The 26446-nt window shown below is 33.3% G+C and overlaps 2 protein-coding genes across 2 annotated transcripts in view; one reads left to right on the top strand and one right to left on the bottom strand.

Annotated features, from left to right (window-relative positions):
• LOC142318939 (PC-esterase domain-containing protein 1A-like) overlaps positions 1-11608 on the bottom strand; it is a 57051-nt gene extending 45443 nt beyond the window's left edge. The window contains exon 1 of the mRNA XM_075355619.1: positions 11459-11608. Coding sequence (XP_075211734.1) covers positions 11459-11534 — 76 coding nt within the window. The 5' untranslated portion in view covers positions 11535-11608. The remainder of the gene's footprint in view (positions 1-11458) is intronic.
• A 2747-nt stretch (positions 11609-14355) lies between these two features.
• Positions 14356-15042, top strand: LOC142319899 (uncharacterized). The gene has a single exon (XM_075357573.1). The coding sequence runs from the start codon at positions 14356-14358 to the stop codon at positions 15040-15042; it is 687 nt and encodes a 228-aa protein (XP_075213688.1).
• The last annotated feature ends 11404 nt before the right edge of the window (positions 15043-26446 follow it).

The raw sequence follows: 26446 nt of genomic DNA, 5'->3' as shown, positions 1-26446 counted from the left end.
ACAACACATCTGTTAGGTTAAACATTCAAAATAAATTAGAAACAGAGTTGGTCAAATTATATAAAAAAACAAAAAGATCATTTCATATTTGTGGGTTACAAAGGCCTAGAAATCAGGGCAGAAAAACCAAATTATGGAATTGAGTAAAATTATGTAATGCTAATCATAAATATTTGAGCAATAGAAATGGGACTTTTGAATGAATAACATTATTTTTATTAAGAAATCTGGTTTAAGGTCATTTAAATTTATTTATGATTTGAAAACAAAGTTCATCACATACAAGTAGAGTTATATATAATAAAAATAAACAGAAGCAACATTAATAAAACAATCAACATTTTTACAAACATACTGCTACAACATGGTTTGTAAAAAATGTTTGTTAATATACAAAATCATACAATTATGATAATCATAAAACTTTATAAAAGTTAATCTAAATGTTGAAGTGCAGATAACAATTACTCAGAGATTACAAAGAAATAGATTAACAATTAAAATCACTATCAATGAAAAGTCTAGTAAGACTTTCCTGAACTAATTATCTTATTATTACTGTTTTCTCAATTATTAATTCATTTATAATAAAATTATATTCTCTTCTACATGTGCTAAGATAAGATAATTTATTTACCTCATGTTTTGGTGGTTTTATGGCATATTTCATTTTTTTACAATGATTAAAATATTTTTTTTCTGCCATTTTGTAGTTTTACACTTAATTTACAAAATTGATATATATGCTCATATTTTATGCATTTTAGTAAACCTCATATTAGTGCATTTGAACCAACTTCACAGCTTACACTGTTTGTGTAATTACAAAATTTTAATTTTGGAGCCATTTTGAAGTGTACCTGGTGGCTCATTGTGGCCATTCATGTATTTTTTTAATATTTTAACGATGCTTAATCCAAATTCAAAAAACAAGATAACCAATAACCAACTCTTTGTTAGTTGATAATTAATTGTAAAAGATTTAATTTAGCTACTAAAAATAATTTAATTTTAATACCAAAAGGCCAACATTTCAGAAGTACATATATTTAATTTAAATTCAAACAGTGAAATCATCAGTTTAGCCATTTACTGTGAAAAATGGCTATAATCAGAAAATCTGATTATATTGGTAGCGAAGAATTACAATTGTCAGAGGAATACATTAAACAAAAGGATGAAATCAATATTATAAAGCTTACGTAATACTTTAAAGGCCCAGATTTCAAACATAAGTATTGTTTTAATAATCTTAAAGAGAAATGTTTGGCTACTTCGATGCAAATTATACTTTTCTGGATTATGCAACATTTTACATAAAAATCTGATTGCGATAATCGCAAAAATTATAATGGTAACCTCCTAGAAAACAACATTACTACTTTGTTTATGTAATTTCTAGTCTCTAAGTCTATAGCAAAAATGGATGGTTTAAGAATTCTTCTCCAAAGTCAGATAGGTTTTTGTGACAATACGGATTGCAAGAATTATACATTTTACTATTGATACTTATAATAAAAGACAAATTTTGTACAGATTGATTACAATATAAGAATGATGAAGATTAAGTGAACCTAATTTAAAAATTCATTTTAGCATTGTTACATTTTTATTAGTGTAACTCAAGGAAAACCTGTTCTATAAAATGACTGATAGAATAAGAGCCAGAAGCAATTAAGACATGATGCACATTAATCACATTATACCTCTTATCACACTGTATTTAACTTTACAACAAATATTTTTAATAAATTCTTATCGCTTAAATTATGTTTAAACAACATAATTTAAGTGAAAATTATGTTTTTATAACATAATCGTTAAATTATGTTTTTATAACAGTGGTATCTGAAAACTGAGCTTCAGATATGAATATTACTCACACCATTCACATTCTTTTTTCACTATAGCAATTATTTTTTTATTAGCACTTGTTATGATGTATAATGAAAAGCACGATATGACGATATGCATTCACATGTTCTTGGAAGTAATTATTTAATGAATAAAAGATACCTACAGTACTTGGAAAAAAAAAAATATAGAACATAATCTACACCTTAGTGATACAAAAAGTTAGCATTAGTTTATATTCCTACATAAGAATTATCAGTTTTGAGACCTGGTTGGAACAACGCATTTTAATACTAGAGGCTCGCTCTTGATATTTTCACAGCTATCATCATAATGTTATTGTGTTCAAATTAACAAAATACCTTTAACTGGTGTTTTAGTGACATAAGAAGCTACTGAAAAACTTAATGACAAACAAGGGAATAGACTACCTATGATCCCCTCACTCCTGATTCTACAAAGCTACACGAGATATCTGAAGACATTATGATATCTTATGAACAAACAAATCATTAATAATTACAGATTGTCAAAGTACCATTTTCAAAATTTATGGGAAAAGTTATGTGAATATAAGATAAAAGGGTATGGTCACTGTGATGAGTTGTAGCATCTCAGCCTCAAGGTCTTGCATTTAAATTTAAGTCAAACTTGAATATTTTTCATATATGAAATTTTCATACCATTCTCCTGTAAAAGCATCAAGCATATAAGGTAAATTCATTATATAAAAAAATTTGGAGAATAGCACATATAAACTGAATAATATACTAAAATTTTAAAATTAGTGGCCCCATGAAAAAAAATTTGGCACACAGAAAATGTTCGAAGTATTATCTACATAGATAAAAAATGAATACACTGTATAAAAAAAATTAATGTATAGCAATCACTGGCCAACTAAAAAATCAAAGATGCTACTATCAAATAAGATTTTGGGATTAAGAACTTAAATAGAAAGAACTATTTGAAGTTATTTGTACAGAATATAATTATTTGTGGCGGTGAATGCTAATACAGAATAAGGAAATTCAAACTTTAAATACTTGATGTCCCAGGAGATTGTTGAAAATTAGATAGGTTAGTAGCTCTTTATTTTGAAAATAAAGAAGCCACTATGGATGTAGAGGTTTTAGAAGGAACTGGAGAAGAGAATTTTGTGGTAGATAGTAAAAATTATTATATGAGTAATTGGCCTCAGTTTTGGGTTATTGATACGATACCGATAAAAAAATTGATAAAATTTATACGATATAAATTGATATAAAAATTGATACGATAAAAAGTTGATACAGCAAGGAATGGTAACACTTAAATGATTAATGAAATCTATATGGAACAGTGTGTAAATTAATCCAACATAGGGAATATTTTGTTTATCTCTATGTTGTGACTAAACCCATTTAAGTTGTCTGTGTAATGTGAGGTTATTTTCTTAGTTATTTAGCAATTATCATGTTATAAATAGCATTTGGTGGAAGTTTATTTCAATTTTTTATTACAAAATTGTATTTTTGTTCTTGTGCCTTGAATATAATAATGGACAACTCCAAGACAATGTTTGAAAATTGTTTTTCTTTCTGAACATACTAGTATGATTCAACTGCAAATAGCTTTTGAATCTGATGATAGACTAGGGACAGTGAATGCTATTTTAAAACAATTTTATGAGACTTGTTCCTTTTCGCCTTTTTCAAAGTTAAGGCAAATCTGATCATAAAGAAAAACTACTCTAGAATGTAAAAAAAAGGGTCTTGTGGGCATAAACACATGCTAAACGAACCAAAGAAGTCCATTTTGGAAAAACGTTATATTTTCCAGAGTCACATTTTCAGAGACAAGGGGTTCCGTACGTTAGAAAAGCACTGGATGAAAATGCATCACCAGTTCATATCCAAAAATCAGTTAAACATCCCCAGAAAAAAAAATTTTAGGGGTTGTTTCACATTTGAAGATCCTTGTTCACTACTTCCAGAATATGGTATGTTGAAATGTGATGACTATATCAAGATTCTGGAAGAAAGGGTTATGACACACTGTCAAACAACTTCCCATAAGGCAATGGATTTTGTTCCAACAAGATTTGGTACCATGCCACAATGGCCTAAAATGTGAAAAAACGTTCCAAAGAACAAAATATTAAACTGCTCCAGTGGTCAAGCAACTTCACCAATTTAAACCCAACTGAAAATCTTTGGCAATAGTCAAAAAAGGACTCTCAAAAGTGAATTGTACCATAAAAATTTAATTCAATTAAAGGAATAATATCAATATGGTTCCACAATAAAGAATACAGGTTGAAGTCAAATCATATACGTGAAGTGGTTAGAAATAAAGCAAGACATATTAATTACTAGATATTCACAAATTGTATAGGTAAGATTTTTTTTCTAAATAAAGTTACTTTTTCCTACTGTATGTATGTGTGTGAGGTAGCATTATAACAATGATAACTGTTTCATAAGTTGACAGTGGTCTTGATATATGACAATAATCAGTTTAACAATGTGGCAGGTTTTGTTTTAGATTCTTGTTTCCTTTCCAACAAAAGCCAGTAGCTGTGTGTAACATTATTTTAATTCAAAATGTCAAACTTTACATTTTGTTTCAATTATCAAACATAAAGAGCTTAATATAACTTGAAATGAAACATGAAAATGTTTAAAAATTTAATTTTTCTAAATTAAAAAAAAAAAAACTTTATGAATGGCACCAGCATTTCTATCAGGGTCATGTTAGTTTATAAGCAGATGAAAACACGAGTTCATGGCAAATAGCAGAAGGAAATCTATTACGGAAATAGCCCTAAAAACGGCACATTAAAGAGAATTTCCACAATGATCTTAAATTCATTGCTATATAACTATTCTAAAAATGTTACCTTCAAATTAGAAACACAAATGTAAAGCGCAGGAGAGTGTAACACTAGAGTTGATTGTGATAACTTTTCTGGAAAATATTATCACTGATGAGACAGCATATTTTGTAAAGCAGATCTCATTACTGGTCTAACAGAACTCTTTCTAGAGACAAGTGAAACTGTGAAGAAGGAAATGTTTAATAATTTTTAAAAATTACTATAGTTTTTGACATTTAAGGAACCCAAAAAACCAACAAAAAAAAATCCAAAAGACTGTACCCTTCTTTTATTTATGGATTGAATACAGAAAGAAATATTCTGGAAAAATACGAAAAACAATTGGATGGTCAAGAACCTCTAATTGGTGTCACAGATATGTTACTGGAGTATCTCCATACTTTACCAATTTGAGATCAGTTGATTATTGTTTTTGGCATAAAATCAATTTAAAATAAAAAAAATACAAGGATATAGTTGACAGAAGAGAAGGTTGGAGAAAATATAATTAAACATGGAAAAGAATGAAAATGAAAGGGGCATTTTGGGTATTCAATTAAGGGAATTAGTGTGGTTTGGACACATTAATAGGATGAATTAAGAATGTTTACAGAAAAAACAACAAAACAACAGCTTAACTGTTAAACACAGCAAGAGAAAACCTAAAAACAAACTAATATTAATTAGTCAACTTTTGCAGGATCCCTTACTGGAATTCCAGTATGACAGTGAAGTTGTGTTGTTACAAATTTTGTGGTTGTTAGGGTTTATATTTTCTAAATTTTTGTTTTTATTTCTTTTTTGTTATTGTTAATTGTTAATGTAACTGTAGAATTATGTACAGACTGATGATGCAGGATACCACAAAAGTCGGCTATTGGTTAGTTATTTTTTTTTAGGATTTTCTCTTGCTGTGTCCAGTGGTTAAGTTGCAGTTTTTTGAGTTTAATTGGTACAGTAGTCAGTATGTTGATGAATTATTTGAATTTTCAGAAAAATATTTATGCATCTTATATAAGTGTGTTTCTAAAATGGTGGGCTGGCTATACTTTTTTGTATTCTATTTGTAAACAGAATTCTATTAACTAAACAGAAAATACCCTCAGCAAAAATGGCAATTTCTCCTTTATTCTCCTGCCCACCATTTTGTTATTTTTATGTAAAAATTTGTATCTCAAGTTCGGATAGAGGAATCAGATTAATATTTGATAAGCATATTAGTAATAAAGTTTTAAAATTAGAAAAAACATCAGCACTTAAATACCTTAGCAAATTACAAAATGGCGACCATGTTTATTTTTCAATCCGTTACATCGCCATAAATATTAGTTTTATCAAAATGTATGTTATTGCTAAAATATTAAGCCTTTTATTTCGAATAAAATGACATTTTATTTTTTTAAATCGGTTAATAAATAGCCGATTTATGTCAGAAAATCGATGTAATTTTGTGCCCGTTTTCACATCTTCCACTTTACGGTCAATTCAATCAAATATTGGTTTTAAATATCATAGGATAACATCATTCGACAAGAACTTTGAAAAGATTCTGGTACACATTTCCATGAATTTAAGAAAAACTTCTTTATGGATCTGTTTTGAAAAGCTATTTTTCAGCAATTAAACAATTTCAAATTACACATAAATGTAATTATGGTCATTTATTTGATTCCTTGGTCATGTATGAATGTTTTAATTAAATATTTAAGTACAACAAACTGTAGCATCTTACAGTGAACCTTATAGAGTCATATTAGAGAAATGTTAGAGTTCTGAGTACCAATTGGAAAGTTTTGATATTTTCATCAAAACTTAAAAGCTTCAAGCTTACGTGGTGAGATCAAGGAAAACACACACACACAATCATAACATAATTTGAAACTCACTGGCATAATTAAACTCGTTTTCAAATTGTATGAACATTATGAATATATCACACACATAAAGATTATCATAACACACTAAAGATGACAAGAACGCTGTGGAACAGTATACCTAAAAAATATTACATACTAAACTAACAATGTTTTGTAATTTATCACAAAATTTTATACTCACTTTACACTTAATATATTTAATTGTAATTATTATAATTCTAATTACCATTATAATTTATTTAATTTATATTTACTTTATACACTTATAACTTTTTAATTCCTCACAAAATTTTTAAAATAATAAAACTTACAAAAACAATAATATCCCAAACAATAACTGCCATATTATTAAAAATAATTTAATAGGCAAGATATATAATTTAAACAAAACCTTATTCTCTGTCACTGTCCGACAAACACTGGACCCCCTCTATTATACCCAATTCTTCATCACTCCCATAAGTTGGCATTGACAACAAATCATTTCTAACATTGATTATTAGTTCATCAACCACAACAACAAGAAAATTATGTAGGTCCCATATTTTCTTTTCTTCTTCTGTAACTTCTTCTTCTTCTTTTCTTCTTCAAGCACTGTTTCCTCTTATCAGTTGATACCTCATTCACAACTTTTTGCAGGATTTTATTAACTTCTTTCATTTTATATGTATTATTTTGGCAATATAGCCTTTCACTTGGCTCCACACTAAATCAAGTGGATTAAGGTTACAATGATAAGGGGAACCCTTAAACAGCATATGAACTTTTGTTGCTGTCAAATCATTAATTAAAAATTTATTAAATTTGTCAAGATTGTGTTTTACATGTTCAAGGAGTTCTGCTTTTAAACTGTTTTCTCCAAAGTGGATACTTTTTTATTGCAGCCATAAAGCAATTTCTTGTTTTCTCCATGAACTGTTTGGAATATTTTCCAGTTTTACTATGGTATGGAGCATTGTCCATTACATACAATTTTCAAGTTATAATGACAATATCTTTTTCAAACCATTTCCTAAAAATACCTCTATTCATGTCATCATGGTAGTCTCCAGATTTTTTCAATTCAAAAATGAGTAATCCGCCCTCTAAAAATCCATTTCCATTGCCAATATGAAACGCAATTAATCGCTTTTCTTTATTTTTTGGAGGTTGCAGGCCCCTTCTTAATCCTAACAGAAATGTAAAATCCATCGACAACAGCAATTTTTATAAACTAGTGTGTCTAATCTTTGGTAAGCTCTTGTTACAGTTTATCACAGCCAGTATTTTTTAAAGGGCAGTATTTCATTTTGAAAAAAGATATGAACAGTCAATCTTTTTACATTTCTGTCAAATTTATTCTATTTTCCTAACACAGGTTTTCCACGTTTTCTATTTTTAACAGTAGTTTCTACTTTTCCACCCCTATTTATTTCAGTCTGTAATCCATTAATACTACTAACAGATACAGTAAGTTTCACTACTTCCTTCTTAACCAACATAGGTTTTTTCTCCAGCAGTTGATTGAATATGTTTAAAATCTTTTATTTTTTTTTCACCACTTCGCAAATGTTTCCTGTTTTAAAAGATGTTCCTGAATTATTAGCCATATCAATAAACAATCTGAATACACATACAAGCTAATCAGACTATCAAATCTCACAATAATCAGTAATAATTGCAATAAATCATAACAACCAAATATACAAAATTACGCAAACAAAAAAAAGTACTGAAACACAGAACTATAATTAAAAGAAAATTAAAAATAACTGGTATGGAATAAGAGAATTTATACTGTTATTTTGAAGTCAGTGATAAACAACTGTGTTTTGTTTATAAACAACCAGTAGTTACAACAGCTTGGCAAATACAATAGTGTGCTGTAGATAAATGCACTACCAAACTCGCGGTTTGTTTATTTTATATGTACTTCTAAGAATGTCTGGAGGTAAAATAGTCCCCCGTTTGGGGACTACTAAGGAAGGGGTCACCAGAAAACTAAAAAATAACATTCTACGAGTCAGAGCGTGGAATGTTAGAAGCTTAAAAAAGGTTGGTAGGCTGGAAAATTTAAAAAGGGAAATAAATAGGATGAATGTGGATATAGTAGGAATTAGGGAGGTTCGGTGGGAAGAAGAAGGCGACTTTTGGTCAGGTGATTTTAGAGTAATTAACTCAGCGTCAAATAATGGGCAGGCAGGAGTAGGTTTCATGATGAACAAGAAGATAGGGAGGAGAGTGGAGTATTTCAAGACGCATAGCGATAGAATCATTGTAATAAGGATAAAATCAAAACCTAAACCGACAACGATTGTTAACGTCTATATGCCTTCAAGCACCTATGATGATGATGAGGTAGAGTGAGTATACGAAGAGATTGATTGGTTTCAGGAAAAGTATAGGGACAAGGGAAGCAATTTTAGGCCTCAGATTAATAGTAGAAGGAAGATTAAAGAAAAACAAACCAACATACTTGGCGTTTATAGACCTAGAAAAGGCATTCGATAACGTAGACTGGAATAAAATGTTCAGCATTTTAAAAAAATTAGGGTTCAAATACAGAGATAGGAGAACAATTGCTAACATGTACAGGAACCAAACAGCAACAGTAACAATTGAAGAACATAAGAAAGAAGCCGTAATAAGAAAGGGAGTCTGACAAGGATGTTCCCTATCTGCGTTACTTTTTAATCTTTACATGGAACTAGCAGTTAATGATGTTAAAGAACAATTTAGATTCGGAGTAACAGTACAAGGTGAAAAGATAAAGATACGATTTGCTGATGATATAGTAATTCTAGCCGAGAGTAATAAGGATTTAGAAGAAACAATGAACGGCATAGATGAAGTCCTACGCAAGAACTATCGCATGAAAATAAACAAGAACAAAACACAAAAGTAATGAAATGTAGTAGAAATAAGAAAGATGGACCACTGAATGTGAAAATAGGAGCAGAAAAGATTATGGAGGTAGAAGAATTTTGTTATTTGGGAAGTAGAACTACTAAGGATGGACGAAGCAGGAGCGATATAAAATGCCGAATAGCACAAGCTAAACGAGCCTTCAGTAAGAAATATAATTTGTTTACATCAAAAATTAATTTAAATCTCAGGAAAAGATTTTTGAAAGTGTATGTTTGGAGTGTCGCTTTATATGGAAGTGAAACTTGGACAATCGGAGTATCTGAGAAGAAAAAATTATAAGCTTTTGAAATGTGGTGCTATAGGAGAATGTTAAAAATCAGATGGGTGGATAAAGTGACAAATGAAGAGGTATTGCGGCAAATAGATGAAGAAAGAAGCATTTGGAAAAATATAGTTAAAAGAAGAGACAGACTTATAGGCCACATACTAAGGCATCCTTAAAAAATTGTGCAGGTAGACAATGTTTGAAATATGTAACAAATTGTTAGGGATGTAGGATGTAGAGGGTATACTGAAATGAAACTACTAGCACTAGATAGGGAATCTTGGAGAGCTACATCAAACCAGTCAAATGACTGAAGACAAAAAAAAAAAGAATGAACAGATGTTTTTTTTTTTAAATATAATGTTTTTCTTTTCTTTTTTACAGGTTTTTTATGTGTATATATATATATATATATATATATACATATACATTTTTTTTTTCTTCAAACAACTAGAGGGGTTTTATTATGAGAGAAATACGAGTTAACACAATACTGAATCAGACCATGAAAACTTTCAATCAAATTTTTATGTAAAGCTATATGATAACATATATATTACACTATAGAAAATTGTAATCAAAAGGGAAACAAACAGATCGAAGTACCATCAGAATAATTCAAGGGCTAAAGTTGTAATGTAGTTGTAATGGGGTGCCCAATGATGACAATATTTTTAAAGCTATACTTACAAGAAAATTTATTTTAAAAAATTCCCTTCTTAACACTGCCTAATATTGCTGAAAGTTATAAAGTTGCTGAAGTAATAAAATACATAACACATATGAACTGCCAATATGTACGGAGAGGCAGTGTAGGAGAGCTTCCCTAAAATGAAAAAAAAAATCCAATAAAATAAAAAACTAATCTAAAGATTCAAAGATTTATCAATTGTAAACACATTGTCAACCGAAACAATCCAAATTCTGTGCGTTACAAACTGATGCCATACTGAATGTTAATAATAAAGTAGAAACTCATGCACAGTGATCAGAATACTAGAGAATCCCCACATGATATGAGGTATCCATACATTAACCTTGTGTGCTCTAATTGGAATGAAAAACTAACAAAAAGACCTTGAACTAAATTAAACTGAATCTGAAATACATCAACCATTACCATAATAAATAAATGCAAGACATTGGTCTAGTAACGTTATTTCAAGAGTATAAGGTGCGTAAACAATAAAAGTACGAATAATGTAAAGTACTCAGAACAAATTACTCCAACCTCAGATTTCAGTTGTCCATTTTCCGATACGAAAATAATAATTAATATATTGTAAGCATGTTAGTAACGGGGAGATGTGCGATTTACAATCATTTAATAAAATAAATAACAATCAATCACAACATACGTGTTTTTCATGAAGTAATTGTTAATTTTGTGTAATTGAACTGCCAATTTAACGTTTATTTAATACTACTCATTTAGAAACATGACTGAATAAACTAACCTATTACGTTTTAGTATATGCAGTTGTAATGACATAAATATTTCTGTTTTTATAAATTTTAAAAAGAGTACATAATCAATTACGTAGACAATTAAACAGTGGTCGAAATATTATCTAACGAATGAAAGGTTCTTAAATATACTAACTTTTATCTTTTACTATAAGACGTTTAATTAAATCAACTTTAAACTAAAATCACATAAAGCTAAATAAAAAATCTTTTAAGTGACACTACACTTACTGGAATCCCCAAGAAAAAGAACGTATTTATCCTTCAAAAGACGTTTTGCATCTGACTGTTGGAATATATCAGCCATTATTAACAAATCTGCCTTAACCGGCACCGCTTATCAACAACAATAATACTTTTTCAATAAAGGCACAAATGACAGCAACGTATTGCGAGGGAAATATAATTTACATTTTGTCCAATAGGGAGCACCATCTACATCAGCGCGCAATTTATTTATTTTTTCTTCCCGTTACGAAAAAAATAATTAAAACTATCAAGTTTTATGACTATCAAATAAAATTATGGAAACTTCATGCAGAAGTAAATAAAAAATCCCTAATAAAACATAACCTTACATCCAAAAAATTAGTATTAGCACAACTAAAATACCTCTTTATCGTCTTTTTTTGACACTGTACTACAGTTGTGTCTATAAGATACTCAAAAAAAAAGGAGGTAATGGAGGAGGATGATAGAGGATAATATATAGATTTTATATATATACAAATAGGTATACATATATGTATGTACAGATTACTGACAGTAGGTAACTTTCATCAGTCGAGTTGTGGATGACACCGTGTAGACAAGTTTTATGAGCTCCGCGATCTTGTGCTTTTTCGGTTGGTTTTTTTTGTTATTTAATTGGAACAGGACATTGTATACTTTCGAGGTAAGGATAACGGACAAGTGTATAAGTTTTTATGAGTTTTGGATGTGGATTACTAAAGTTATTAGAGTTTTAAAAAAAAACAAATATTTGAGTGAAGTGAAGTGTTTTATAGTGGTGTAATAATCATTGTGAGTCATTACGTATCAATTTAATTCAATACAGTGAGTTAAAAACTATTTTGAATTAGTTTTTTTAGAGCTTTAAGGTTATACTTATTAACTAATATAGAGTAAAATTTTCTAAGTGTAACGGCAAGCTTTGTCTTGTCTGTTACGTCACTAGTAAAAAAAGTAAACAAGGACTTGTAAAATTTTTCGTAGAATTTATACTACGAGAATTTTTCCAAGTGTCGAAACATACTTTATACGGTCAAATTCTCATCCTCCATATTTCCTGTAATTTTAACAATAGAACCAAACTTCCTTGAGATCTATCCGATCCAAAAACTTCCCTACCCTTTTACCCCCTCCCACCCCCAAAAAATGTTGGACCATATTTTCGGATAGATATATTTTACCTCCCCCCCTCACCGCCATCCCGCAACTTTTTTTTTGGGGGCACCCGACCGTGTGGGGTATCGTTGGATGCGGAATCGCACCCTGATACCAAATCCAAGGTATGAGACGACGTGGCTTGCTGCCCGTTGAAGACACAGCCTCGCAAGAGTCTGGACCCTCGCGAAGGAACACTGGAAAGAAGGAAAACACCACAGAAGAAACCGAAGGTATGGACATCAGTGTAGCTAGTCAAGATAAGATAAAATGGAAAACCGTTGAGGGGAGAGCGGCTAAAAGAGCAAGAGCCGGCTCGTCAGAGGAGGAGGAGGCCCCTCTTACCTTAAAAGAAGTCACTTATAAGTTAGGGAATGCATTGGTTAAACTGAGACAAATGACTGGTAAGGTGAGTGCAACCGCAATTAAAGCACACGAAAGAGAATTGACAGACATTTATAAGGAACTACTGAGACTCAACGAAGAGTCATCGGAGGTGACAAACCAGAGCACACAGACCGAGGGTCACTATAAAAGTGAAATGTTCGACATACTTGACGTCGACTTATCAGATGAACAACTCATCGACCGATTACCAACTAGGTGGTCCACATGGGTGATGAACCGGCTGACTCAGGTAAGTGTCTAAAACCTGGAGACGACAGTTGCCACTTCGTCGACTTAAATGGTTTGAGGCCCAACAGTAAGTATGCAGAGGCGAGACCGGGTGCAACGATTTTGCAAGATTCCACAATTCTGGATGATAACAAAATAACCACGGGAGGAACAAAATATACAGTCATTTACGATACTGGTAGTGGAGACAAGGCTGCCATAGCCTTGACATGGGTCATGGGTTGCCATGACCCATGTAATAAAGGCACTCAGAAGGGTGGTTGGAAAATCAGAGTCCTCCGTTTTCTTAATGCCCACCGGCCCGGCTGGAATATTAATTAAGAAAATTGTAATATATTTAATGAGGAAGGGCAAAACCCTTCCTAGAATGGTGCTTCCTAACCTGGGTGATCAGGGGAGAGCAAGGTCTAGATCAGCATCGGCGAGACGAGGAACGCCACCGGTTGTTGAGAGCAAAACGGTAGTCGTTAAAGCGCAAGGAAAGTCATATGCAGACCTCCTTAAGACCATGAAAGAAAAAGTCAAAGCAGAAGAAGCCGGGGAGATACTGTCTATAAGGAAAGGCAGAGATCAACAATTAGAGGTTAGAATAAGCGGGTCGCAAAAAGCAGGAGAGTTCTCTTCATTACTTAAGAACAGGGCAGAGGAACTCCAGGTAGACATCAGAACAAAAGGGGATCGTAAAACGGTGGTACATGTGAAAGACATGCTCTGTGATACCATGGAACAAGAGGTCAAAGAGGCGGTGGAAAAGGTACTTGGCGTAGAAGAAAGTTTTCAGGCAACATCTCTAAGAGAAGCATATGGGAATACCAAAAATGCCACTGTCATTACCACCCATAGAGGAGCGACAAAACTCATTGCATTTAGACTGAGAGTCGGATGGGTGAGCTGTAGAGCGTATATTAGAACGGAAATTGAGAAATGCTACCGCTGCTGGGGGATCGGGCATGGTAGGAAAGACTGCAGAGGACCGGATCGTTCTGACTTGTGCTTCAACTGCGGGAAATCGGGCCATGTGATTTAAGACTGCAGAGAAGCAACAAAATGTCTAGACTGCAGAAGCACAGCACATAGAACTGGCAGTTTGGATTGCAATAGGAATCATGAGTAAGATACTCTTAATAAATAACAATAGAAGTTTACTATCATGCGACCTGTCTACAGAGATTGCCACAAGGGGCAACTACAACTTCCTGGTAGCCACTGAACCTAATGTAAATTTAGTGGCTAGAAGTCAATGGGTACCAGATAGAAATGGGGATGTGGCTATCAGGGGGATTGTAGGTAATATAGACTATAGCCTATACTACAGAGATGAGGGTATTGTGGCTATAGAGCTGCGTGACATAGTAATCATTGGGGTATATATCAGCCCAAACTGTGTTCTGGAGTTTTTTCAACACAGAATATTTAATCTACAACAAGTCGTGATGCGGTCCCGTAAGAGAGTAATAGTGGTAGGAGGTTTCAATTGCAGAACCGCCCTGGCTGGGGCTGCTTCTTCTAACGCCAGAGGAAGAATCCTAGAAGATCTATTGGAGGTTACAGGAGCGATTTGTGTGAATGATGGAGCAGCCACATATAGCGCTAGGGGGCACGAATCGATTATCGACCTGGTAATAATAGATAGTAGAATACGTATCGACACAATTGATTTCTCAGTGCTTAATGAAGAGACTGCAAGTGACCACAAGGCTGTTTCGATTACCATTAGAGACTGTCCTTCAAGAGTAATGCAGATAAACATTAACCATAGGCTGACTGATTATCAGATTCATCGTGGAAACTAGGGAAGCGGCAAATAAGATCATGAGTTGTGCGCAGATAGATCCGGAGATATTTCAAAATATAATTAAAGATGAAATAGCCAATATACCAAAGAATACCAACAGACATCATCCAGTTTATTGGTGGTCTAGTGATATCGAGGATCAAAGGAGAACAATGCAGAGGAAAAAGAGAATAGCCCAGCGACTACGAGCCCAAACGGGCATGGAAGAAGAAGGTCGCCTAGCCGTAGAAGAATACAGGAATGCCAGGAAGAAACTTAACTTCTTATAAAACAATCCAAGAAAAGAAAATGGCAGGAGCTGTGTGATGATCTGGATGCCGACCCCTGGGGGAAGGCATTCAGGATCATAACCAAACGTTTGGGTAGACATGTGCTGACATTAAGTAACGAAATGTCGGCACAACAAGTAAGAGCCTTGTTCCCTAGAGAGGAGTCTGCTAATAGAGAAGTGATCAGATGTGAAGGTGGCAGATTCACACAACAGGAAGTCCTGGAGGCAATTAATAAACTGAATCATAAAAAAAGCCCAGGATCGGACGGAATACCGGCTGCCATTATTAAAGTACTGGCAAAGATTATTCCCTGGGAAATGGTAGACATAGCCAGTTATGGTCTGCAAAACTGCACTTTTCCTGATTGCTGGAAAGCATCCAGGACAGTATTCCTCCCCAAAGCAGGAACAAACAACGAACAAGGAGGTTACAGACCAATCAGTCTCATAAATAACATGGGCAAAGTCGCTGAAAGATTAATAGCAGCCAGGCTGAGAGAAGAACTCGAAGAGAGGGACTGCCTACACCCAGAGCAATATGGCTTCAGGAAAGGACATTCAACGATAAATGCTATAAATAGAGTCATGAACTGGGCATTAACAAGCAGAAGAGGATCGAGGAGGACCAGGAAACTCCCCTTAATGGTAATGTTAGACATTAAAAACGCATTCGGATCCGTTCCATGGCCATCAATAATTGAAGCATTACAAGGAATGAACATTAGCGATTACTTGATTAATCAAATCAATCAATACCTTCATCAAAGATATATTGAAGTGAAAACGCTAGAGGGGAAGTCTTCATTCCAAATTTTTGGAGGTGTCCCTCAGGGGACCCATCCTCTGGAACATCTTTTACGATGGGGTTTTCAGACTGAACTACCCGGAGGGGGTATTTGTGATAGGGTATGCTGATGATTTAGCGGTTTTAGTTGAAGATAAGGAGGTCGTGAACATAGAGGAAAAAGCCAATCGGGCTTTAAACCTAATAGATGAGTGGCTAGAAAGGAACTTGTTGCAGATATCCCCTACGAAATCTAGCTGTATAATTTTCTCTGGAAGAAGACGAATAAGGAATATCAACTTAGACATTAGAGGAGAACGAATTATAGAGGTCAATAATGCAAAATATCTTGGAGTTATACTGGACAAAAGCCTAAAATTCGGGAACCATGTCGATATGATAAGTAAGAGGGTAACCCCCACTATCAAGGCTCTGAGTGGTCTCTTTCATAACCACGGCGCACCAAGGATGGAGATTAGGAGGTTGATAACTGCAGCCACTACGTCTGCGATACTATATGCGGCCCTGGCATGGGGAGACGCTATGAACATCCAGAGGAACAAAATGAAACTAAGAAGCGTTCATCGGCTTGCTTTGCTACGAGTTGCTGCAGGGTACAGGACTGTTTCATATGATGCACTGTGTATACTGACTGAGGTCCCCCCTATTGACCTACAAGTCAAAGGGCGTACATTAAGATTTACGGGACTGTCAAGAGATAAGGTTGCAGTTTTAATAGATCAGGAATGGCAGAATGCATGGGCTTGCTCGAAGGTGGGGGATTGGACCAGAAGACTAATCCCTAACATAAGAGATTGGAAAGGTAAAAGAAGGGGCAACGTAGACTTCTATGTTACACAATTATTGACGGGTCATGGCTCCTTTGGTCAGTACTTACATAAAATTGGAAAAAGGTTTACACCGCAGTGTGATTACTGCCAAGAGATAGATAACGCTGAACATACTATTTTTGTTTGTCCCAGATGGGCACGCAACAGATATTTTAATCAACTGGCTGGTGTTCAGTGATGTAAACTGGAATTGGTTTAGAAGGTTCGTGGGTGAAGTTCTCCGATCTAAGGAAGAAGAAGCTAGAAGACGGGGAATGTAGTAGGGATGGGAGGACAGTCCCTCCGTGGAGGGCCCGTATGCGGGTTCCTGAGAAGGGAGGGAACTCCTGGGAAGAAGTTGGGTAAAAGAAAGACCGAGTCCCAGCCGGCGGTGTCGGCCCTGTGGGTGCCCTGGCACTCGGTGGGGTCGGTGGCGCTGGTTTGAGGCGTGGCACAAAGACCGAGACCCGGTTCCCTGCTGAGGGGGTGGGGGGCAGCATAGCCAGACCTCATCTCTTAGGCGGGGAATTTCAGGCAGGCAAACAAAGAAGTAAAGATCCGAGACCGGGGAGGCTAACCTGTCGTGCCGGGCGTACTACCGGTGGGCGGGGGACGCCTCCTTAGAGTAATGGACACTCCCCACAACTGAGTTATACTTAATTGGATATCCGGTTGGGGGAATAAAAAAAAGAAAAAGAAAAAAAAGGTAACTTTAATCAGTACCCCGGCCCAGATGAGGAAATTAGTAAATTACTACTGTAGGGGTTGGATTATAAACAAATATACACTGCTTAGACATAGTCTGTGTACTTTACTAAGTGCCTTTACTAGGATTTGAATGTTGGAACTCTCAACTTCAAAATCAGCTGATTTGTGAAGATGCGTCACCACTAGACTAACCCAGTGAGTTTAATGCTGTGGAACTTACAGAAATATGTCACAACACAAAAAATTTTTAATATTGAGGCATTTAGTCTGTATTGCATCTGTAATGGAACAGGAATCCTTGATCAATTTGGTGTTAAATGATTAACTAGACTGATCGGCCAATAATGAAAGTTGCAAGAATATCATATAAATGTGTATACTAAACTATACACTGTGGACTTTTCATATGCAAATTCTGGGAAGATGAAAAAGACTAAAGATTGATAGATAAAATGAAGAATACTAATGTATTTGATGTGATTGAAAAATTGATAGACAACACAAAATAACATCCTGTTCAGACTGGGACAATAAAATAAACAGAGACAAAAAACGACAACTAATAAAGGAATTTGGAATAAATGTTGACTGCTACATACAAAAATTTATTAAATACAAGTGTGAGGTTTTACAAGTGCACTATATATTATAACCATTTGTTACAAAATGCAATCATTTAATAAAATAAATTACAGCTGATCATAACATATGTGTTTTTCATGAAGTAATTGTTAGTTTCGTTAATTGTTTTTTTTGCTAAAAAAAGCAAATTTAATTAAGTTAAATACCAAAGTTACCTTCTTGTTTTATCCCTCTCTATGTCTTTTTCTCAAGGAATTAATCTCTAAAAGAAATTGAGGCATTGGTATATGAATTTAAACTGTCATTCTTTACAAAATAAATATTTATAATGGCTCTGATACTTTGAAATTTTAAAATGTCAATCTTAATTCTTTAATAATTAATATACCAATAAATATTGTATTTGTTAAATTATATTTTATTAGGTAACATAACATCTTAAGCATTTACAGTGAGAAAATTGACATATGTTTGTATAATTAATTAACCACATACACTGGCAGTTTGTACTTGGAATAGAATGGAAAATTTTTTAGTATATGAAAAAATTTCAAGCCTAACCCAGATTCAAATCATTGTAAGTATGACTATCAACCACCAAGTCTTAACAGAAATCTAAATAAATAATTTTGAGTCAGATTTCACTATATCCAATAGGAAAAAATGTTTTCCTTGGTGTAAATATTTTTCTTAGCAGTCAGTATGAATATTTAGCTGAATATATTTATATTGCTAATGTGTATGTGGCAATCTGTTCAACTAGTGAAAAATAAGCAACTCCAGCCCCATGGCACAATAATTTAAGGATGATATTATGATATGTAGATGAGGTTTAGTCTTGTAGACTCAGGCCGACCACTCCAGAGAAGAGTGGTTAATTGAACCCCAACCACCAAAGTACACCAGTATTTATTGTCTAGTTAGTATTCAAATCCATGTAAGAGTAACTAATGTTCACTATGATTTGAACCTCAGAATCTTCATAACTAATGTTCACTATGATTTGAACCTCAGAATCTTCAACTTCAAAAATCATTTGTTAAACAAGTGATTTGTGATGAGTTTATCACTGACCAATCTGGTGGGCTATTTGGCTGAATAGGTTTTTAATAATGAATTATCTAAATTACAAAAAACTAAAATTTAAAAATATTGGTAAGAGCCCTTAAAATTTTACATTACTTTTTTTCAATAAGGAAAAATAATAAATATTTTCTTCTTACTGCAAACAGAAATTAACAAAAAATTACTTTTATAGATTTCCTCGTTAACAAAATTATTTGAAGTTGTATTTTAAAAAAGCCAACTTTTTTTTGTGTTAAAGATTTGAAATTGTGAAAAACGTTTTTATTATTTTGGGGACTCCCATACTTAAAGCAACCATTAAAGTAAAATTAATTATTAAGAAAATAATCCTTAATAACACTGAATGAGACCACGTAGGAATAAGAATTTGCAAAGGTCTAATGAAAACAACAGAAATCTATAAGATCATTAAACAAGAGCCAAAGACAAACAAATAGTAACATTACCATCTCATGGAGATAAATGGAAAGAGGCTAGGCTCCTCATCAAGGCATAGAAAGTTGCTCATCACATATGTGTTATTGAACCAGCTAAAGAGTCACTCAGATTCCCTCATGTCCAGTACTTATAGGTGTTTCAGTCACCAGTCATTCTCACTGTTGTCTGGGAAACTAACTGCTAAATGTTCACACGATTATCTAATCGCTGTTTATAATTTGATACAAACCGTTTGACCTCTTTGCAAACATAAGGTAATTCTAGGTAGTTGTGAATTTCTTTATTCCATGTGAATCACAGTGCCTCTGCAATGGATCTAGCCAACTTATTCTGGAAACATCGTATAATCTCAATGTCAGTAGTGTTTGTTGCACCCTACAGCTCTATGCCATACATCCAAATCAGTTTTATAATCAACTTGTATATTAAAAGTTTGTTGGAGAGTGACAAGTGTGAATTTCTGCCTAACAATCAGTAAAGCGTCTTCTTTGTCTCATGTGATACTTTCACGTCAAACTATGATCAAAGTAGAGCCCAAGGTACTGCATGTGCTCAGAGCGTGGAATGAAAATGCCATCTAAATCGAATCAGGAACAGTCATCTCTTCTTATTCCGAATGCAATATGACTTGTCCTATTCTCCATTTTGTTAACCATATTCTGATCAAGCCTAACATCGACTGGTGCTTCGCTGAGGCTAATTCTGTATCATCAGCAAATGAAGCAATGGTGACATGGTCCAGAGCCACCAGGTCTGCAGTTAAAATTGAGTACAGGTCTACTCTTAAGATGGAACCTAGTAGAACCTCTGATCTAATGTCAAAGAATTCAGATAACTTCATCATTGCATCTGACCTTGGAAAAACATCTATTGAGGTAGTTCGCAAAACCAGATAGAAGGGTTGAGGAAAGGTGCAAATTGACTTATGAAGCAGACCAGACAGCCAGAACTTGTCAAGAACAATTACACAGGCAGAACTTGCTTGCAGAATCAATAACACTGCCAAACAGAACCTCTTTTTTTCTAAGCACTTCATGATATTGATAATACTGGTCAACAAAATTTATTTTTTTATTTGTTAAATGAGAGTGTTAAATAAGAGCTGATTCTTACAGCATATTTATTATGTTGATTTCATATATGTTAATAAATTTTTTCTATTGAGCTCAGTTTTTTTGTAATTGAAATTTCTTTTGAAACCAAAAATGTATGGTGAACGTATTATGACGAACATTACATGCACTTTGTATTCACCTAAAATCTATTTCTTTTAGATTTTCTGTTGTAATTTGCTGTAGGTAGATCCCATTTTAAATTCCAATGGTAGTTGGTTAACATTTTTGAGTTCCATTTTTTCTGGTATTGTGTTTCCATTGTAGATATCTCCTGGTGTTCATGTTCATCACTGATAATGCTGAAATTGTTAGGAAAAAAATCCCAATGTGAATGGAAGAAATGGATTTTGAGTGACATTTTACACTCAAATTCTTTTTTAATTTTGAAGGAATTCACTCACAAGTTCTCTGTAGTTACTGGCCTTATGGTTTGCAAAGAAGTTGTTTACCACATTTTGAAATGACTTCCATGCAGCAACATTCAAGTCATTCAAACATTAGATCATTTATTAGTTTTTTTATTTGTGGGCCAAGAAATATACCTTCCTTTATTTTAGCATTGCTTATATTAAGCAATGCTTGTAAGAGATGCCATCCTTTCAGTCTTGATGCCAGTATTTCTGCTTGATTCTTTGATAAATTTAGATCACGAACCACATCATTTAATTATGACTAATTATTTAAATGGGGTTCAGTGTATCTATTTTCTAAAAGGCTGGCTCTCTTTCTTTGTCACCTGATACGTTAGCACAAGATTTGACATTCTCATCTCCATCTAAGTTTCATGTTTCTGGTGGTACTGGAATTGGAAGCTTTTGGCTTCGTGGCACTGGCTGCATGGCACAGGGAATATTAGGGTACTTAATAGTACGTCTAGTTTTAGCTGTTATCTTGCATATTTTTATTACAAAAAAATAACAGTGTGTGGTGTGATCCTTCGATTCTCTTCAAACCACGAGAATTGCAAATGGCATGTGACAAGATCTATTTAGCCAACCAGTCAACAATATTAACACAGGAAGCCACAGCAAATATGATTCGCTGTAATTTGTCCTCATCACCTAATTTACATCCAAAGTACAGTTCATACGACATTTTTATCAATGGAGTTATATTTATTTTCTGAGACTTTAATGTTACCTCACCACAGATGTAGCAGAAATTAATTGGATGATTAATGCAACTGCAAGGCATTGTTAATACATTATACTAACTAATAATGCTTAAAAAACAATTAATAAACATACAATTTAATAAACATATACTTACTTTACTAAACAACATATACCTGCAAATATGAAAGCCAGCTGCAAAACTGAATGTTATACACACAAGAACTTGCACTTGAATGAGAATTAAAAATATTTCTCTAGTCTGCATGACAGTTTATAAGTAAATATAATAACAATAGAAATAACTAATGAGTGGATGATATGTTTATAGTAAAATGAAAATAGGAAGAATGAGTCACATTCTTGTTCATTTAATTTGTGGATAAATAATAAACATGATGACTAATGTCTAACAAATCAATGTGACAACAATTAAAGAAGTATAATAAATAAACAAAAGCTGTTTAGTTGATAAATATTATAATTAAATATGTTCATAAAATACTATCCTTATGTAGTTCATGCATGATACTACCTGAAAATTAGAATGCTAGTTCAAAAAACAAAGACTGATAGAAGAATTCTGATTTTATATTTGAAATCAGCATGAAAATACTGTAAGAATCAGTTATTCACTCTCGTTTAACAAAATCATTGTTGATCAGTATAACAATTGGTAGAATGTTGACTTCTTAATCCAAACTGATGATCTGGATTAACTTTTTTCTGCTCCAATGTCGGCTGCAGCCTTCGAAGAAGCAACTTTTCAAACAACTTTGACAGAATCATAAAAGACTTATTGGTCTGTAGAAAGACATGTTGTATGTAAGTATCCGGACTTCAGTATCATCACTACTTGAGACACCTTCCACTCTGATCCTTTGAGTGATGTTTGAAGGATGCCAATGAAAAGGTGTGTAGTGTACTTGATGGTATTGAATGGGAGTGTAATTAGCATTTTATAAGTCACCACGTCAAAACCTGGTGCTTTCATTCACAATTCTCTTAGTTTGACTACTCATAGTACCTCCATCATTGAAATGGGCCTAATTGCAAGACTTAAAGACATTGGACTTTCCAAGAAGTCAATTATTTTCCTATCATTAAGATTCCCTCCATTGTATGGGAGAAATGTCTCGCTAAGATGTGCAGCAAATAGATCATCTTTTTCCCTATCGTTCCTGACCCATGACCTATCAGGCGCTTTCAATGCAGGGAACGATGACAGAATCTCATATTTCTCCTCAGGTTTCAATAACCATGCTTCCTCTTGCGAGATTAATGTTAAATAGTATGTTACAAATTTGATGTCATCAGAACATTTCAATGGAACCTGTTCAATCAACTCCTCTTCAATCCAGTCTCAATGTTGTCCTGTTGTTATGAAGGATAGGCGACTTCCTTTTTCTTATCAGCATCGTAAGTAGAACAGGCCAGTGGTCTGTTGTTGAGTTGTCACTAGCTTTAACAGAGGTGTAAATAGATAACATACCTGAAGTGACATAGCTGTCTAGCAGCAAGTCTGGTATTTTAGTTGAATCTATATGACAGTATGTAGCCTACATACAGTATGTAGGCTGTAAGCCTGTTGGCCACAAGAGGAGATTACTACTGTCGGCAGCTACATTGGTGACTTACATGTGGTCCCAGTCTAGATCAGAGCTTTTAATTCAAAAAGAAATCTACAGAAGCTAGACTCCTTACAACGGAGAGCAAACTTGAAAATAGTCGATATAAGAGTTTTATAACTTTTTCTATTCAAAAAGTGCCCTGTAATTAATTTTTAAAAAGCTAGTAAAATAAACCAATGTAATGTTTTTTTTTTTGTTAATTGTGCTCTTATGTTATCTTGTATACTAACTACTATTTTCATGTTATTTGGTATGTTTGATAAACACTGAAATTTTAATAAAAAATTATTCCATTACAGTCAAATTTATATATGCATAAAATTATACACATTTATGCATAAATTTATTACACTTTATATATGCTAGTCAGAATACATTTTTATGAACAGATTAATACATTTTATTAACAGATTCAGATTTTTCACTGTATGTAGAAATAACATGCGTCTCATGAGATATTTCCAAAATTAACTGGTATGTGTTTTTCAAAGTCCACATTTGTAACATCGGCATCTGTGAATGAATAGTTACTGTTTGCAACTTTTTTCACAAAAAATAAAAATTTTATCTTTTTGCAACAATTTGTCATACAAAATGTAAAGTGAGAAGAGAAATTTATATTTTAATGGCTCTGAAAAAAACAATTTTATCAGGTTGATAGTCTAGTTACAAAATAGTCAGTGCTTACAGGACTGTATCTGCAGCCATGGCAGAGGTTCCCCCAATCCGACTATTGGCAATACAAAGGACCAGAGGTATGAAGGCATGCCAAAAGAAGAAGCAGACACCCTACTTAAACTAGAGTGGCAAGAACATTGGACAAGAGCTGCAACTGGGGCTTGGACCCACCGGATGCTACCAGAGCTGGGACTGTGGCTGGGGAGAGTACATGGGGGTGTGGGATACTACATCACCCAATTTCTCTCTGGCCACAGTGAGTTTGGGTAGTACTTGTACAGATTTAAGAGAAGGTAATTTCTGGAATGGATTTACTGCGCTTCTGTGAACATTTAGCAGTTAGTTTCCCAGACAACAGTGAGGATGCCTGGCGACTGAAACATGTATAAGCACTGGACTTTGGGAAATCTGAGTGACTCTTTAGCTGGTTCAGTATCACATATGTGATGAGCAACTTTCTATGCCGATGATGATGATGAGGAGCCTAGCCTCTTTCCATTTATCTCCATGAGCTGGTAATGTTACTATTTGTTTGTATTTGTCTCTTGTTTAATGATCTTATAAATTTCTGTTTGTTTGTTTTCATTAGACCTTTGAAAATTCTTACACCTGTGCGGTCTTAGTCAGGGCAACTTTTTTTTCTTTTTCCTGTTTAGCCTCCGGTAACTACCGTTTAGATAATTCTTCAGAGGATGATATGTATCAGTGTAAATAAAGTGTAGTCTTGTACATTCTCAGTTCTACCATTCCTGAGATGTGTGGTTTATTGAAACCCAACCACCAAAGAACACCGGTATCCACGATCTAGTATTCAAATCCGTGTAAAAATAACTGGCTTTACTAGGACTTGAACGCTGTAACTCTCGACTTTCCAAATCAGCTGATTTTAGTCAGGGCAACTGTGTTTACGTATATGAACTTTATATAAATGTATGTACTTTATTTATATCTTTATGTATATGTACATTTTATTGAGGGTATTTGTTGGAAACCGCTAATCTCATGTACTTTTTGTAATACGATTTACTTATGGTTCCTTACTCAGAACCAATTGTAAATATACAAATTGTGACAGAAAAACATTATTTCACCACTTAACGGATTATTTTCTTAAAAATTAATTTTACTTGATTGGTTACTTTAAGTATGGGAGTCCTGAAAATGAAAAAAAAAAAAATTTTCACAATTTCAAATCTTTAACACAAAAAATTGCTGGCTTTTTTAAAAAAAAAACTTCAAATTTCATAACTTAGTTAATGAGGAAATCTATAAAAGTAATTTTTTGTTAGTTTCTGTTGTCTTCAATAAGAAGAAAATATTTATTATTTTTCCTTACTCAAAAAAATAATGTATAATTTTAAGGGCTCTTAACAATATTTTAAAATTTTATTTTTTTTTTAATTTGGATAATTCATTATTAAAAATCTACTTAGCTAAATAGCCCACCAGGTTGGTCTACTGGTAAACATGTCATCACAAGTCAGTTGTTTAACAGCTGATTTTTGAAGTTGAAGATTCTGAGGTTCAAATCCTAGTAAAAGTTAGTACCTTCTATATGGATTTGAATACTAGACAATGGTTACTGGTATACTTTGGGGGGTTGTGGTTCAATTAACCACACTTTCCTCGAATGGTTGACCTTAATCCGTAAAAGACCGTATCTCATTTACATGTCATACATATCATATTCATTTCATAGGGCCATGGGTGGGATGTTGATTATTGTTCATTAGTTGAATAGACTGCAACGTACAAATTAGGAAAATAAAAAAATAAATAAGGTTAGGTGGGGCAACTGGACCTTGATTTTACAACAAGGTTAAGAATGTCTGAGCTTATAAATCATCTGATCATCATATGATGAATATTTCTCAATTGTAACTGTTGGTACCAAAAGTGTCCAAAAAAAGTGATACTTATTTTCATTGGTTCCAGAGCTATAGCCAAATAAAATTTTAATTAATGAAATATTTGGATCTTACAGGGTTAAGGGCACATCGGTTCAAAAACGACTTCCATCTCCTTTTTTTTCTAATTTAAATTATATTGATTTATTAATAATTATTAACCTCTGGTTGTAAAAAAACTGTTGTTTACAGTAAACAATAATTCAGTAATAACAATAAAAAAAAATTATGAAAAAATATCAGAAGTTATTAATGAAATA

The sequence above is a fragment of the Lycorma delicatula genome, chromosome 2 (genome assembly GCF_047948215.1).
Source record: "Lycorma delicatula isolate Av1 chromosome 2, ASM4794821v1, whole genome shotgun sequence".
Taxonomy (NCBI): domain Eukaryota; kingdom Metazoa; phylum Arthropoda; class Insecta; order Hemiptera; family Fulgoridae; genus Lycorma; species Lycorma delicatula.
The sequence above is the reverse complement of the archived record's forward strand: the minus strand, read 5'-3'. Positions and strand labels throughout refer to the sequence as shown.